Source organism: Brettanomyces bruxellensis, chromosome 9, assembly GCF_011074885.1.
Source record: "Brettanomyces bruxellensis chromosome 9, complete sequence".
Classification (NCBI taxonomy): domain Eukaryota; kingdom Fungi; phylum Ascomycota; class Pichiomycetes; order Pichiales; family Pichiaceae; genus Brettanomyces; species Brettanomyces bruxellensis.
Genome location: NC_054690.1, coordinates 1,761,751 through 1,777,863, shown reverse-complemented (window position 1 = coordinate 1,777,863; position 16,113 = coordinate 1,761,751). Strand labels below are relative to the sequence as shown.

Genomic DNA, 16,113 nt, shown 5'->3' with positions numbered 1-16,113 from the left:
TTCAACTCATCTCAAACTGAAACTCGTGCGAACAGGTTTAAATTATTATTCCTATTCCAATTCACATCTGTTTTTTTTTTACTTTTTCGAGCTCGTCATTCGTGCCGCACATAATCCAAAGGGGTGGCTGGATCGGATAATCCTCTTGTTTGGTGTACGGATGTGCTATGTTTTTGATGCAAGTCGGTCAGACTGCATTTATAGCAGAACAAGTTATGCAGGTAATGTAAGTAATAATACCATTTTAACCAAAAGTTGGAGCTATACCCATCGAAGGCTTGATGTCGTTGATTAACAAATAAAATAATATCCACAATTTGTGTGTGTTAATGCATATATTAATCGTGCGAAAGTCATGCATCAAAAATTCACAAAATTTGAGAAGGTGAGCATTATCTAAAGATTGAAATAAAAACCACCTTCTCTGCCGAATAATTTAATGACAATTGGGAATTAACAATTTAACGAAGGTAAATAAATTGACGGAAATAGTTTAAACGACAATGATTAAAATGTATGTAAAGTAAATAGCTGAAATAACAATTTTATAGCCAACATTGCAACATTTAACAACCATCATCCACAGCATAAAAAGCTGTCACAATGCAATGAACTCAATTAGCCAACTATATATTGGCAAAATTACACATTTTCAAGAACTTTCCGGAATCGCATTAGCTAAACAATTTATTCTCCTATTAGTTAATCATACATACGCTTAAACTAGTACATGAATAGGTAAAGTCCCTCGAATTAGCGGTCACGTGACCTACCGCCCATCTTGGAAAGTGCAGCAGGTAAATCGAAAAAAGATAAGGAGCGAGGTGAAAATTCAACGGTGATAAAAATTTAAATTTCACCTTTCTGCTATCTTTCGGCACCCATACTTTGAAAAGCATCTGGCTGAATATACAAATCACACATATTTAGGACTACAGAATCGAAATTATGACATTTGATGACAAATTAGGAATGCAGGTTGCCTTCGAGGAGGCCAAAAAGGGTAGGCTGTGAAGTGTTTAAGTGCCAAATATTTAACTTGTGCCCCAAAATAAAACAGCATTACTAACATTAAGCTTGCCGATTTGGCTTTTTTTTAGGATTCGAGGAAGGAGGTGTCCCTATTGGAGCATGTCTGCTTACCGAGGAGGGAAAGGTGATTGGTCGTGGCCACAATATGCGTGTTCAGAAGTCATCTGCCACTCTTCATGGTGAAACATCATGTTTTGAGAATGCCGGAAGATTGCCTGCTTCTGTTTACAAGAAATGCACGGTAAGTATATTAAGAGATGCGGAAGAACAACATGAAGCATTTTTGTTGAAGTCATGCTTTTGAACTGTGTGTACTAACCACAGAACCATATTTGATACAGCTTTACACCACTTTGTCTCCATGCTCTATGTGCAGTGGTGCAGCGTTGTTGTTCAAGATTCCAAGAATTGTTCTTGGAGAAAACGAGACGTTTGTTGGTGCAGAGAAGTGGCTTGAGAGTAATGGAGTGGAAGTTGTGAATGTGCATAACAAAGAGTGCAAAAATCTCATGGATAGGTTTATTAAGGAGAAGCCAGAGGTCTGGAATGAGGATATTGGCGAGTAATCGGCATTACTCTGATTAGCTTGGCCGAAAGTCTGTGAAAGTTTGTGAAAGTTTGTCAGATTTTGACAATATGTTTGACGAAATTTACGTAAAAGAGATGCATGAGTTGGACACACACCAATTTTTATAGAATGTACTAGGACTAATGCTAGATTTAAGCACTTGCTGGCGAATGAGTTGATGATTTAGACAGTTTGAGACCAAAAGAAGATAGTCGAGCAAAAGCGAGAGTAGTTGAAGATTCGATCTTCATACTTGGTAAACGGTAATTGAAGATTAGATCATTACATTGATGAAGATTAGCTAAAGAGTAGATCATCACATTGATAAAGATAAGAGTCGATCGTTACATTTGGTAAGAATAGTATAAGATCAAAGACAATCATATTGATAAAGATCTATGCTTGAATGTGTGCACATACATCCGTAAAAACCTGCATCCTGTCTTTTGTGGCAACAATATACTAACAGCCAATAAAACTAGAAGTGGAGAAAGAATATACAGTGTCAGTAGAAATACACCATTGGATAATCCATTTGATTTCACTTTGATTTCACTTCACTCTTACTCTTAGCACTTGATCAGCTTTACGGCTTACTCCAGTTTCAAATCGAGATGCCATGCCACCAATAAAACAGTAAAAAGTAGAACAAATAATAACGGAAGAAGCCCATTAGCAGTGGTAAGATAAGGCAAGCTTGCCGAACAGTGGGAAAGGCAGTGAAAAAAGGGAAGCCAAAAAGTCCCAAGAATACTCCAACAATGAATTTTTTAGTTCGGCAAATTCACCAGCGCAAAAAATGGAAGGGCAACAGTTAGCAATGCTGGCGATATTTTCAAACTAGTACAATTAGATCTCAAACCCGAAGCAAATTCAGAATGTGAGCCAATTGGAAGGCAGGGAGCAGCATGGGAGAACAAAAATTAATTACTTTATTTATTATCTGGCTGTAGATTTGGAGCCGGCTTCTAAGCGAAAAAAAGACGGGATGGGATAACTAAATGGTGCGGGGTGTGAAAAGGAAACCGGGTACAGCTAGGGTAAGCATGTGCGCCAGAGCGCCCAAAGTTGCTCAGCGGCCTGCGCGATTCCACCCCCTCTCGGATTATCTTTGGGGTACCATGGAAGATCTAAGGGAGGTTGGGAAATGCGCTCTGCGTGTAGTGAACAAGATGCAGACATAATGCCGGGAGTCCAGTGGGGTCGGCGCAACACGAGATGGAACAATAGATCAGCAAAAAAAAAAGCATGCTAGCTTTTTGAGATTTACACAGTGAGAATTGGGTGCGCAGTCCGGGCAGTGCAGTGCGGCAGAGCGCGCAGAGCGTGCGCAGAGTTGAGAGATTGCGAAGCCGCCAGCGATGGTCTAGAAGTGGTTAGTGCGATAAAGAGGGAGCGGAGCGAGAAGAAGAAAAGAGGAATATGGGATTTTCGGAGCTTGTCAAAAAATTAAGTTGCCGATATCTGCACTCGCACCAGTTTGTGAGGAAATTAATTCCAGCAGAGCGTAGCAGTACAGTAGAGAGCAGCTCAGCTAGTTGGTATAATTTAATAATATTGATTATCACGGGTTGCCGTTTTATTGTTGAGTGCAATTCCTGATAGATGCATACAAATTGCAATTGCACATATTAGTTTTTTTAATTTGCATTTTCGCACACAAATATATATATACTCACATGGATATATATATATATACAGTAGTTGCATCTCAACTCCGACTGCCTCATGCCTGAATGTGCCTCCTTTAATTTCCGCCTCGTACCTTCACTTTTCTGCACTGCCACGCATTCCGTGCTTCAAATAACTGCTACTATTTCTGTACAATCGACGAGCAACACAGCCAACAAAGCAAACAATCGTAACTTGTTCTTGTTCTTGTTCTTTTTCTTTCTTATTCAATTTCTTAGCATCATCTACTCCGATCCGAAACCTGCATTTTTTTATTTCACTTTTCTTGCAGGAGTATAAAAGAGCTACAGTTTTCTTGTTCGTGAACAAATTTAGAAGATCCGTTTAAAAGCAGGCAGATCAACTTACACATCTGAGATTCGAGACGGTAAAGAACACCGCACACAAATGGTTAGTATAATACAAGAAAGACTATAGGGATGCTGGGAGGGCTGTACTGGCATTATCCGGCAAGGTGACAAACTACAACTGGTTATGAGGCATAATAATGTAGGGAGAGATATGATTTGGAAGCGGAATTCGTGAATTATTGAAATGTGGCAAGAAACTGGACAAATCCGGTGCTGATATCGGCATATGGCAACATATTGGAACAGAATTGGCAATTGGTTACAAAGATGGCCGCAAAGATTAGGTGTGATGATTGGCAAAAATTTGAGCAGTGATTTCGATGAATGGCGATTCATTAGTGATTTCGATGAATGGCAATTCAATTAGTGATCTTGAGTAATGACAGTTTAATCAGTGACATTTCAACTGGTTACATTTCATCTCGTGACCTCTTTTAATGACATTTCAATTAGTGCCTACAAAAATCATGCAATACTGCAATATCGAGGAACGAAACAGAACGGAATCACCACATGAGTGAATCCGGGTTTGAGACAGAAGTGGGATCAATCGGATATGCAATGCAAATTGAAATATATCACCACTTTTCGCACACCATCAACCGGAGATCAGAATTGAGATCAATTTTTGATTAGCGAATAATCGAACACATTCAAGCAGATCAGCCGGAAATAACAGCCCGTATTTTTTTGCCGCCCCAACCACAAATTTTTTTTTTTGGCTTTTTTGCCCCACAACCCACAAATTTCCGAATAAGGTTACTAACTAAATACACAATACAGTTTGAATTTGACGACGTAGAGGAGAACCCCGCATACTCGTTCACAAACGAGGCGGTCGCATGCGGCCTGTTTGCGCACCGCAGGCAGCAGAGCTCGGCGGCCTCGTCGCTGGCGTCCTCACTTTTTCCGGTGACATCCGCATCCAGTTCTGTTACGACACTCACCGGGCGAACTCCGCGCGCGAGCTTTTCCGAAGACGTGCCCTGCGGGGCGGCCCCCGCGGTGAATTTTTCCGACGACTACATCCTTAACGGCATGGACTCGGCGCTGGACGGAGGTCGCGCTGCTCACTACTTCCCGCGCAACTACAGCGCATCCGTCTCTTCCGCATCCCCGAAAGCGGGTTCGTTCACTTTTTCCGGCCGCGGCGGCTCGCTGCCCGCCACCCCATACCAGCGCTACTCGAGCGGCTCGGCCGCATACAAGCGCCACTCGTCTGCGCTCTCCTTGCCAGACGGTTCGGCGGCCGCATTCGCTGCGCTACAGTCCAGAAACAGGCATCCATCGCTGACGTCCATACCACAGTTTCAGTCTGGTCAGGGCGTGGAGGTGGGACCCTCGCGCAGGCGGCTGTTCTCGTTTCCGCAAGCGCGCAGTGAGGGGGCGCCAAAGGGTGCGCTTGAGGACGATTTCTTGTCGGTGCTCACACCAAAGTTCGAGCAGATGAGCATTACTGGACAGAAAAACAAAGAAAAACAGCCAAAGATCGCCGAGATGAACGTGCTAGAGCTTGCGCGCGACCAGTGCGGGTGCAGGTACCTCCAGCGCAAGCTTGATGAGGGCACTGCGGACAACTTTGCGCAGATCTTCGGCCCCGTGTGCGCGCATGCGGCGGAGCTCATGATGGATCCATTTGGAAACTACCTAATGCAGAAAGTGATGGGCTGCTGCACGGTGGAGCAGCTGGATGCGGTGCTGATAAGCGCCGGGCCTGCGCTATGTGCAGTTGCGGTGGACCAGCACGGAACGCGCGCACTGCAGAAACTGATCGAGCGCATCAGCACGCGTAAGCAGCGCATGCTGCTCAAGCGATACCTGGCGCCGTACGTGGTGGCGCTTATCGGCGACCTCAACGGCAATCACGTGATCCAGAAGTGCGTCCAGCGCTTCCGCGACTCGGACCTCCAGTTCATCGTCGACCAGATTTCCGCAAACATAGTCCCCGTCTCGACCCACAAACACGGATGCTGTGTTTTGCAAAAACTTTTGAACAAATGCAACATGCAGCAAATCGAGCAGCTGGGTGCGCAGATTGTCCAGCACAGCCTGGCGCTCATGGAAGACCAGTATGCGAATTACGTGGTGCAGTATCTGGCAAGCATGGAGATCGACAGCCTAAATGCGCAGCTCTTGGCAACGGTTGCGCCCTGCGTGCGCCAGCTCTCCTGCCAGAAGTTTTCGTCCAATGTGGTCGAGAAGTGTCTTCGGATTCGCTCATATCGTGTTTTTTCGCAGTTTGTCAGTCGGCTTCTTGACGAAATCTTGCTTCCGGATGTTCTTCCGGTGCTTATCCGGGACCAATACGGCAACTATGTAGTGCAGACGGCCATGGAAGTGTCTTCTGCAGAATATAAGTTGCGTTTTGCGCGGGAATTGGCACCTTTACTTCCGGAAATACGCTTTGCCTCGTTTGGAAAGCGAATCCACAACAAGGTGGGTGCGATATTGCAGCAGGCAAATCGGCTGAAATAGCTGAGGGGGGTTGTTTGGTGTGAGGAGGTGGATGTGGTAAGATATGCGTTGAAATCGTTGGTATTGGTGGAATATTCAGCCGAAGCTGATGATTGAATACTTGTTTAAAGCGGAGGAGACATCTTAGAATTCGTTAAATTCTTCTTATGATGAGTTAGGTGGATAATCATTTATGCTCGCTATGAATGATCATCCATGCTAATATTTTATTTTCATGAATCATTCATGCTAATAATCCATTTTCATGAATACTCATGCTGATATTCCCATCTTATCTCCATGAGTGCTCCTTTTCATCACTGTGCGCTCTTTCCATGAATACTCATGCCGATATTCTCATTTCATGAATTATCCACGCTAATATTCTCATTTCATGAATCATCCACGCTAATATTCCCTTTTCATGAATTACTCATGCTGACGTTCTCATACAATCTTGCGAATATTCTTTTCACTACACCATCTTCAATAACTGCTCCAAACATACTCTTATCTGCTTATCCAATCAATATCTTCCCCCTAACATCACATTTCTTAAAAAATTCAGCTTTTCTTCGTCTACGTCTCGGAACTGCACATGATGTCGTTCACTTGTTCTTTGTATTACTTGCTTTACTCTACCTAGACTGTTTATACGGTTGGTTTTATTCTTCATTCTACTTTTCTTGGTTCTTTTCTTGAGGTGGTCAGACCTCATATACCCACATGCTGTTAATCTTATGTTGTGCTATTTATATATCCGACTACTGTATGCGCTTAAAAGGATGATAATAGAAACATTACTTCATCGTGCTCAACTAATATTGAGGCTTGTAGAATCATCACCTCTATCCACATTATTGGGTCAGAATTCTTTCTATAATCTATTCATTTGAACTTGGACATCATTTAAACATCACTTCAGCTAATCTAAACTTAACTTCAGATTCATTTAAACTTCACTTCAGCTTCATTTAAACATCACTTCAATATTTAAAAATCACTTCAGCTTCATTTCATTTCTCCCTATTTACACCCTCATTTGTCCATCCGCTTCCTGGCGCGCTGCCATGCGCTCTGCTTGCGCTTGCGCTTGATGCCACCCGCATCACTTATATCTCTCGAATTTCCAAACATACTCCAATCCTCTCCAAAGAATTCATTCCGCATGCGCTTATCTCTATCCCGTTTCGACTCCTTCGCTTTGGATGCCGGTAAACGCACAAAGTTCTCCTCTTCATATCTTGTAACTTCTTGCTCTTTCTCAATTTGCTTTTGCGATTTCACATCCCGGCCTCCATTTATGATGGTTGCGCCAACTGACGCTTCCACAGATGGCGCATCGCCAACCTGGCGCAAGTATTCGTCCATACTCTGCAAGTTGCGCTGGCGGCCTTCCTGCTTTGACTCGTCTTGTTCCTCCTGCATGCTTGGTGGCAACGCTGCGCTTATCTTTGGCGGCCTGTACTTGGCGCCCGCCCCCTCGTGGCGCTTATCGGCGCCCTTGCGGATGAATCCTGCCGCATTCGGCCGGAACCGCAATCCAGCGCTGTCGTTCTCCAGCATATCCGCATCCTCCTCGGCGCTGTCGGCGCTGTCGGCACCATCTGCGCCCTCTGAGCGCTTATCTTCCTCCCGCGCTTGCGCTTTTTCCTTGGCTTCTTCCTCTTCTCTTTCTCTTCTTCTATACGTATCCATTAGCTTATCAAGCTGGTAGTTCAACCTCTTTTCAAGCGGCTTTATACCTTTATCAAGCGTCACTCGATGCACCACTGAGTTTTGAACCGCCTGCGCCCGCATTTCTTCAACTTTATCGCCGCCTATCTGCAGCGCATCTAGCTTAGATTGCACTATTAGTGAAAGAGTGTCCAAATACCCGAGCAAGGATGAATTTTTCAACGAAAGAAGAGAGACTCCTGCTGCTGCCGCCTTCTGCTCATTCTCTGTATCATGCTTTGCTAGAGACCTCCTCAAATTCTCCACCATTTCTGGATATTCCGTCCCATAACTATCAATAGCCTCTATAAGTGCATCTACAGATTTAGATGTCGACTTTATGGAGCTTGAAACTCCGTCGAGCAGCTGATCGACCGACTGTTTGCTCATTGCAATGTGAAATATGTGATGCAGGCTTTTTTTGGAGGTGAAATGGGATCTGAAGGTAAATTATAGAGCCTATTAGGAGTGTTGGACATCGCTGAAAAATCTGACATTGCAGGTTGGATGAGGTGAAAATATTCGCTGCATTGTTTGAAAAAAAAAAAAAAAAAAATAAAAAAAAACGATTGAATGAAAATTTTCCTGGGATGAATAAAATAAAAAAAAAAATAATAAAGAGATCAGACACTACTTATTCAGACGAAGTCAAAGTGCAAGAAGGCCCAACAAGCACTAATCTGATACAGCAAGGGAGCCAAGAGTGATCAGTAGTAGCACAGGTTCATAAATAAACACAAAATGGCTCAAAACGACTACATCGAGCAGTTCGTCAAGGAGCACGGACGAAGATTAGACTTTGAGGAAAGAAAAAGGAAGAAAGAGGCAAGAGAATCACACAGAATAGCCAAAGATGCACACAGATTGAAGGGATGGCGGGGAAAGAAGTTTGCCAAGAAGAGATACAGCGAGAAGGTGGCCATGAAGAAGAGAATTAAGGCCCATGAAGAAAGTAAATTGAAAGGCACTCCTAAACCAGCAGCAGAAGATGGTGAGGCACTTCCTACATATTTGTTAGACAGAGAGCAGCAAAACACGGCGAAGGCGATCTCGTCATCGATCAAGCAGAGGAGGATGGAGAAAGCGGACAAGTATTCGGTTCCGTTGCCCCGGGTGAGGGGAATAAGTGAGGAGGAAGCGTTCAAAGTGGTGAGAAGTGGAAAATCAAAGCGGAAATCATGGAAGAGGATGATCACAAAGCACACCTTTGTTGGGGAGGGATTCACGAGACGGCCGGTGAAGATGGAGAGGATAATCAGGCCGGCGGCATTGAGGCAGAAGAAGGCAAATGTTACACATCCAGAGTTGGGAGTGACAGTTCTCCTTCCTATTTTGGCAGTCAAGAAGAACCCACAGTCGCCTATGTACACTCAGCTTGGCGTTCTCACCAAGGGAACAATCATAGAGGTGAATGTTTCGGAACTTGGGCTTGTTACGGCAGGTGGAAAGGTTGTTTGGGGAAAGTATGCCCAGATCACGAATGAGCCAGATCGGGATGGCGTTGTGAATGCTGTTTTGTTGGTGTAGTAGTACATGTTCTTTAATCGTTGTATACTTGGCAGGTTAATTAGGACGAACTGACTGGTGTAGGGATGTGCGAGTGTCCTTGGCACTCTGTTAGAATTTCAATACAATTAGAGTCGATGAGTTGGTAGAGTAGCTTTTCAGGTATTTGATGCAATTTCATCCAGACTCTAAAGTCAAAGATAGTATAAAGATAGTATCAAAGATAGTATCAACCATGTTATCAAAGATAGTATCAACCATGTTATCAAAGATAGTACCAATACATAGTATCAAAGATAGTATCAAAGATAGTATAAAGAAAGTACCAATACATAGTATCAAACATAGTATCAAGGATAATATAAAAGATAGTACCAATACATAGTATCAATTCCTAATGAATTCCTGAATTCAACCCAAACTGGATCATTCTCTAGGGCATAATTGTGAAAATATCACACTTGCTTCAGCCTCAATTACCACGGATGGTTATGAAGAAACTGTTGAGAGTTGTGCCCGGACAACTTATTTTAAGGTCTTACGCACAGGCTCCGCATGGACACATCCGTACACCAACGAAGCCTTCCCGATTGGGAAGGTGGCGCTTATCGCCGGGAATTGTGTGGCTGCATGCAGGCGCTTATCGGGGTGCCGGCAGCACGATCGCGGGTGGATGATTTTTTTAATGCACATTTTTTGCAGGCATATATGGATATCTGATACCACATACTGTTTCTTATGGATTTACACAGCGAGTTCGTGCAGACCAGCTATATTTTACATTTCATTAGCACGTATAGACACAGAGACACACAATGAGACCAAGCGTTGCCGGATTGTGCCTTTGGGCAGCTTTGACGGCAGGTGTGTGTGAGAGCACGCCGATTTTCGACATGAAGCAAGAAGTTCAGGGGGTTCTGGGCAGGATAGGACAGGAAGCAGGTTCTGGGATGGAATCTGATGGCGGTGTGAGGCCGGAAGTGGACTCGGAGCAACTACAGGCATTGATTACGGAGGAAAACCTCCGGGCCCGGGAGGAGAAATTGCTGGCGATAGCAGAAACGTCAAATTCGACGTTTGGCCATCCGACGAGAGTAATCGGGTCGAAAGGCCACTGGAAGACGATCGGGTACATCAAGCGAGAGCTCCGGAGGCTGGGCGGGTACTACAAGGTGCGTGTGCAGCCTTTTAAAGCGTTTTACGGGGAGGTTTTCTCGTGTAACGCGACGGTTAACGGCACTTTTTTGCAGACTGTTGGTCCAATGGACATGAGCCCGGCAACGGAGTCCGGGAAGCCCGCCGAGGGCCACCTGGTGGCTGCCCAGGGCTTTGGCTGCGACCCGTCCGACTTCCCCAGTGACGTTTCCGGGGCGGTGGTGCTCGTGAGGCGGGGAAACTGCTCGTTTGGCACGAAGTCGGCACTATCCGGCAAGGTCGGTGCCCGGGCAGCCATCGTCTACAACAACGAAGATGGGCCAGTCCGGGGCACGTTGGGCACCCCAAACAAAAGCCAGCCGTACGTTCCAACGGTTGCCATCTCGCGGGCCGAGGGAGAGCGCCTCGTGGCACTGTTGGGCAAGGGAGAAGTTCTGGAAGCTTCTGTGGCCGTGGATTCGTTCGTGGGCATAGTTCACACGGCAAACGTGATAGCAGAGACCAGGCAGGGTGACCCAGACAACGTTGTGATGCTCGGAGCGCACTCGGATAGCGTGGCTGCCGGCCCGGGCATCAATGATGACGGATCCGGCACGGTTTCGCTCCTTGAGGTGGCCCGGCAGTTGGCAAAGTTCAAAATCAACAACCGCGTGCGTTTTGCCTGGTGGGCAGCAGAAGAAGAGGGTCTTTTGGGCTCGAACTTCTACGCGGAGACCCTCCGGCCGGACGAGAACTCGCGGATCCGGCTTTTCATGGATTACGACATGATGGCCAGCCCAAACTACGAATACGAGGTGTACGACGCCAAAAACGCCGAAAACCCAAACGGCTCGCAGCAGTTGCGTGACTTGTACATCGACTACTACGAGCAGCACGGCCTCAACTACACGTTGATCCCGTTTGACGGCCGTAGCGACTACGTGGGCTTTATTGAGCATCACATCCCTGCCGGCGGCATTGCCACCGGTGCCGAGAAGAAAAACGTCTTCAACGGCCGTGTTTTGGACCGTTGTTACCACCAGCGTTGCGACGATCTTTCCAACTTGGCCTACGACGCTTTTCTTGTCAATACGCGCTTGATTGCTCACTCTGTGGCCACCTATGCCAAGAGTTTTGACGGATTTCCCGATCGGGAGCCTTTGCCTAGTGTGAAGGCTGAGTCCAGTGGTTTCAAGTACAGGGGAGGCAAGATGGTGATGTAGGAGGGGATGAGATGTTTATTGAATTTGAATTCATTGAATTTATCTTGAATTGATCTTGAATTCATTGAATTTATCTTGAATTGATCTTGAATTCATTGAATTGTTCTTGAATTGATCTTGAATTCATTGAATTTATCTTGAATTCATCTTGAATTGTTCATCTGAATTGATCTTGAATTGTTCATTTGAATTCTTCAACGATTCTTCATTGAATTCTTCATTGAATCACTTTCTGCTCACTCCATTTATTAAATTAGTTGCGCTTAGTTTATTCTTACCTCCAGCATGTTTTTATTGCATTCCTTTGCTGCTTGCACATTCTTTCTTGCGTTTCCTCATGCAGTACTTGATTTCTACACAACACAACTATCTTTACAATTGTATCTCATGTAGCAATCCATCCAGTATCCATTAAGGTGCTTCAAAGGTATTTTAGACTCCCATTTCTCTACTCATTGCCAGCAATAAACATTCAAATATGCCCTACAACTACTTATTGCCAGCAGTAAACCTTCAAATATGCTCTACAACTACTCATTTCCAGCAACCTCAAAATTGCCCTACCTTACTCAATGCTATGCGATATCTGCTATTCTGTATTGTACAGTACATGCTTATGCCTTAATTTGAAAAGAACCCGAATGTAGTCCCTTAGAACCATTCCATTCAACCCATCTGATATCCTATGAAAAACTGCACAAGCCTAAAAGGCTGATTAAGAACCTCAAACTTACCAACTTATGCTCATTCACGGAATGCCACTTCTCACTTCTCAATCCACAAATCACTTTAAACCTCCCAAATACTCATCCATCGTGTACATCCTATACTGCTCACCAAGCTTCTTATCCTCCTCTGCATCCTTTATGCGCTGCTCCTCCTTCTCCTGCCGGAAAAACGCCTTGAAGTCAATATTTTCGCTATGCTTAAGCTTGGAAAACGAATGTGATCTTTTTTCCTCTCCAAAAGCTGCTGGAGGACGAAGATCCGGGGTCAGCGGATTTTCGCCAAATTTCGGCGGTAAAGTCTTGATTGTGAGCACCGAGTCCCTGTTCCGGGCTCTGGATCTTTGATTCTCGTGGCTAATTGCAGAAACACCACTTGGATTCTTGTGCACTATTGGGAAACAGGGGCTAATCGGTGAGGGAGACGGCGAATATCGACTATCAAACTCAGTTTGTACGTGAAGTGGTCTCCTACTTGTACTGTGGGAGGTGCCTGACCGGCTCAGTGGCCCAGATGATCCGAAATTGTCGCCGTTGGTGGCACTTTGGCGACTGCCGTGCCTGGAGAGTTGGCCTCCTTTGCGCATCTGCGCTGCGCTTATCAGACCCTTTGGTGCCGCAACCGTGCGCTGATCCGCATAAGGCGCCGCAGGGGTTGCGGCGCGCCGGCGGCCATGCGCCACCTGCGGGGCGCTTATCGGCAACGAGAGCGCAGACGACCCCAACCCTAACCCTAACCCGCCACTGGACGGCGCTATAAACCCAGAATCGGGTGCAACAGAGTCGATAAGCGACCCAGATGAAGACGAGCCATCCGAAATGTCCTCATCCTCTAAGTGATCATCTGTTTTTGCAATATCATTGTACGTGCGATGGTCAAAAAGATTCGCAAATGGGCCTTTAAGTCGAGTTGTTCTATTTCTGTGCACACCAGAGTTACCTAGTGTGCTATTTGGGCTTCCTGGAGGATACATAAGTACATCATTCAAGTATACGGAAGACTCGGAATTGCAGACTAGCCCATTTTCGTTTGGTGTACCGTTTGAGCGTTTTCTGGTCTCAGACTGCCCAGATAACATGTTGAAGGCATTAAAGAAAGTGTGATTGAAGTGTTGAAAGTGCTGGTAGGCAGGGTTTTCCACGCAGAACTTCATGAAATCGTGTTTTTTCACCTGTTCGATCCCCGGTCTCTTCTTTGCATCTTTGTCCAACAACTTGCGCAAAAAGCCCACAAGAAGGTCGAAAAACTGCCGCAGCTCGTGCTCAGAGTGCCCGCTTTGCCGGGATTCGAGCTTTGCCCACAATAGTGTGTCATGAAACGCAAAAGGTGGAATTGCCGGCTGATCTCGCACTATATCGTTAAAAAGCCGAAACTCGTTCTCGTCATAGAATGGGAAGCACCTGAATATCAAGTAGTAAAGCGAGATACCCAGTGCCCAGATGTCGACCTTGAAAAAGGGCTCTTCTGCATCTGTTTTATGCACTGACCGCTTCAGGACGAAACTTTGGAGAAAACGGTCGAATTTCCCGTGTGTTTTCGACTCTTTCGACCCAGAAAGACCCTTCTTGTTGTTGGAGCACTCGTTGCAACAAATCTCCGGCGGTAGAAACAAAGGCGTACCCACAAGTTTCTTGAATATCTCGAATCTGTCGTTTACAGCATCTCCGGAAAGTCTGTAGCAAGTTCCAAAGTCGGAAATCTTGACGACACCATTTCGGTCCACGAGCAAGTTCGAGGGCTTGATGTCCCGGTGCACTATCCGGAGTGAGTGCAAGAACTCCAGCCCGTTCACTATGTTCTGCAGCTTATACTGCAAGTTGATGATTGGACTATCGCTTATTGGACCTCTAATTAGGTTGTTTGGGGTGAGTTCCCCCCACGAGCAGTATTCCATGATGAAGTATATGAAGTTGCTCGCCTCATTACGTATGATGGTAAACAACTGGACGAGGTTTGGGTGGTTGTACCGGCTGATAATGTCAATAATGTGTATTTCGCTTCTGATTTTCGCCAAATTAGATACTCCTGTAATATTCAGTACGGGTTTTTCCAACTCCCGCACGTTAACGATCTTGATCGCGTAATAGTTAGATTTCCCACCAGGCTGCAATGTAGGATGCCGAGAATTGCCACTTTCATGGTCAACTTTGGTGCTCACTAGGAGTACCTTGCCGAATTTCCCATGGCCCAAATTTCGTACAGTTTTGAACTCACGTAAGTGAAACTCCCTCTCAGAACTTTCCGTCATCTTCAAGATGACTTAAATTTTGAGGAGACTCGAATGCAATGCCGGTTGCTCGACGTTTTTCAAATTAAATTGTGGTTTGTTCATGCGTTTGTTTCATGATCAGATCATCCATATAATTTCGAGCAGGACCCTGAACCTAATTTTACGATATCACCAACATTCCTAATGATAGGAGAGCTAGACGGGTCGATCGACGATACATACATCCGTACATTTACGCTACGCTTTTTTTTCCCCTTAGTGAGCCCTGCTCGCCCTGCTCATTTTTCGGTACTTAATTCTTTTTCAATGAAATGGGAATAATTTTAAGTTGAAAAAATTTCCATTTTCCCCTCGCTACAGCAGTATAAATACCGCTCATTTTTCCCCTTTACATACCCACAAAACTCAAGATTAGGCTAATTCGGTAACGCCAGAGGATCAGATCGTGACGTACACAGCTCTTGTCTTTTACCAGAGCTGTCCGGGATCTGTCCTTACATTAAATGGCAGTTGTCAATTTTTTGGAACATTTTTTTTCATACTTTAAGGTTAGAGTATGGATTGTTAGTAGTAGGTTTGCTTTTCTGGGAGTGCCATTCGATAGAAGGTGTTTTCAGGGAGATCTCGGCAATGCATGAAATGAGAGTACGGATTTACTTATTTTACCCTTTTTTTATCGATCACTTTATTTGCTTATTTTTCCATCTTTCTTTTCCATCTTTTCCCTTCGCATTTTTTTATTTTTTTATTTTTTATTTTTTATTTTTTTATTTTTTTATTTTTTTATTTTTTATTTTATTTTCTTTTTTAAGGTTTGGTTTTTCTTAGAACTTCCTTCATTATTATTCAGATGGGTTCTTTCCTTATTTCCTTTCCTGCTTTTATCCGGCCCACAACTGTAGCATTGGGTCTATTTTTAATTTCTTTATTACTTTTTAGCTCTTCCCCTAGCCGACTCCTCTTGGCCAGTATGTTTTGACATTTTATGGTATTTATTTGGCATTTTTGACATTTTTTGCTTTCCCTTTCTCCTTTCTCCTTTCCAATTATCACTTCTCATATTATTACATTTCCAGGCTTATCTCCTAGATTCTATTCGCATTCATATTTTCAAGCCAGAACTTGGCATGTTGGCTTAGATATCAATGTAGACATTTTTTTTTGCCTCACTATGCATAAAGTAGCGGAAACTGGCCAGACCTCTACGGGGACTAAAAATAGAGGCTGGGAAACTGAAACTAGGGGCAAATGCATTCATCCCCAGCACAACAATGCATGTAGGGTTCCGAAAAAAGAAGCGTGTTTGTTTTTCTTTAGCCGATCGATAGCCTAATTCGTCACTCCCAGCTGGCAAAATGATTGGTGCGAGTTTGGCGAAATTCGCGGTCCAAAAATTTTCTTTTTGAGGGTGTATAGTGAAATCCTCGGATCATTTTCACTGCTACTGTTTGGTGATCCGATTTGGTTCACTTGATTCAATAC

At 44.6% G+C, this 16,113-nt stretch overlaps 6 protein-coding genes across 6 annotated transcripts; 4 read left to right on the top strand and 2 right to left on the bottom strand.

Annotated features, from left to right (window-relative positions):
* Nucleotides 1-948: 948 nt before the first annotated feature.
* On the top strand, nt 949-1,598 carry FCA1 (Cytosine deaminase; the record flags this gene model as incomplete). The annotated part of the gene is made up of 3 exons (XM_041281150.1): nt 949-1,003; nt 1,101-1,273; nt 1,374-1,598. The coding sequence occupies 3 exons, from the start codon at nt 949-951 to the stop codon at nt 1,596-1,598; spliced, it is 453 nt and encodes a 150-aa protein (XP_041138941.1).
* A 70-nt stretch (nt 1,599-1,668) lies between these two features.
* BRETT_002627 (uncharacterized protein) lies at nt 1,669-6,117 on the top strand (the record flags this gene model as incomplete). The annotated part of the gene is made up of 2 exons (XM_041281149.1): nt 1,669-1,686; nt 4,426-6,117. 2 exons carry the CDS (start codon nt 1,669-1,671, stop codon nt 6,115-6,117), a joined length of 1,710 nt encoding a protein of 569 aa, XP_041138940.1.
* A 1,017-nt stretch (nt 6,118-7,134) lies between these two features.
* Nucleotides 7,135-8,202, bottom strand: BRETT_002626 (uncharacterized protein; the record flags this gene model as incomplete). Its single annotated transcript, XM_041281148.1, has 1 exon — nt 7,135-8,202. The coding sequence occupies one exon, from the start codon at nt 8,200-8,202 to the stop codon at nt 7,135-7,137; it is 1,068 nt and encodes a 355-aa protein (XP_041138939.1).
* Nucleotides 8,203-8,553: 351 nt separating this feature from the next.
* On the top strand, nt 8,554-9,339 carry BRETT_002625 (uncharacterized protein; the record flags this gene model as incomplete). The annotated part of the gene is made up of 1 exon (XM_041281147.1): nt 8,554-9,339. The coding sequence occupies one exon, from the start codon at nt 8,554-8,556 to the stop codon at nt 9,337-9,339; it is 786 nt and encodes a 261-aa protein (XP_041138938.1).
* Nucleotides 9,340-10,133: 794 nt separating this feature from the next.
* Nucleotides 10,134-11,675, top strand: BRETT_002624 (uncharacterized protein; the record flags this gene model as incomplete). The annotated part of the gene is made up of 1 exon (XM_041281146.1): nt 10,134-11,675. The coding sequence occupies one exon, from the start codon at nt 10,134-10,136 to the stop codon at nt 11,673-11,675; it is 1,542 nt and encodes a 513-aa protein (XP_041138937.1).
* Nucleotides 11,676-12,459: 784 nt separating this feature from the next.
* BRETT_002623 (uncharacterized protein) lies at nt 12,460-14,649 on the bottom strand (the record flags this gene model as incomplete). The annotated part of the gene is made up of 1 exon (XM_041281145.1): nt 12,460-14,649. The coding sequence occupies one exon, from the start codon at nt 14,647-14,649 to the stop codon at nt 12,460-12,462; it is 2,190 nt and encodes a 729-aa protein (XP_041138936.1).
* Nucleotides 14,650-16,113: the final 1,464 nt, after the last annotated feature.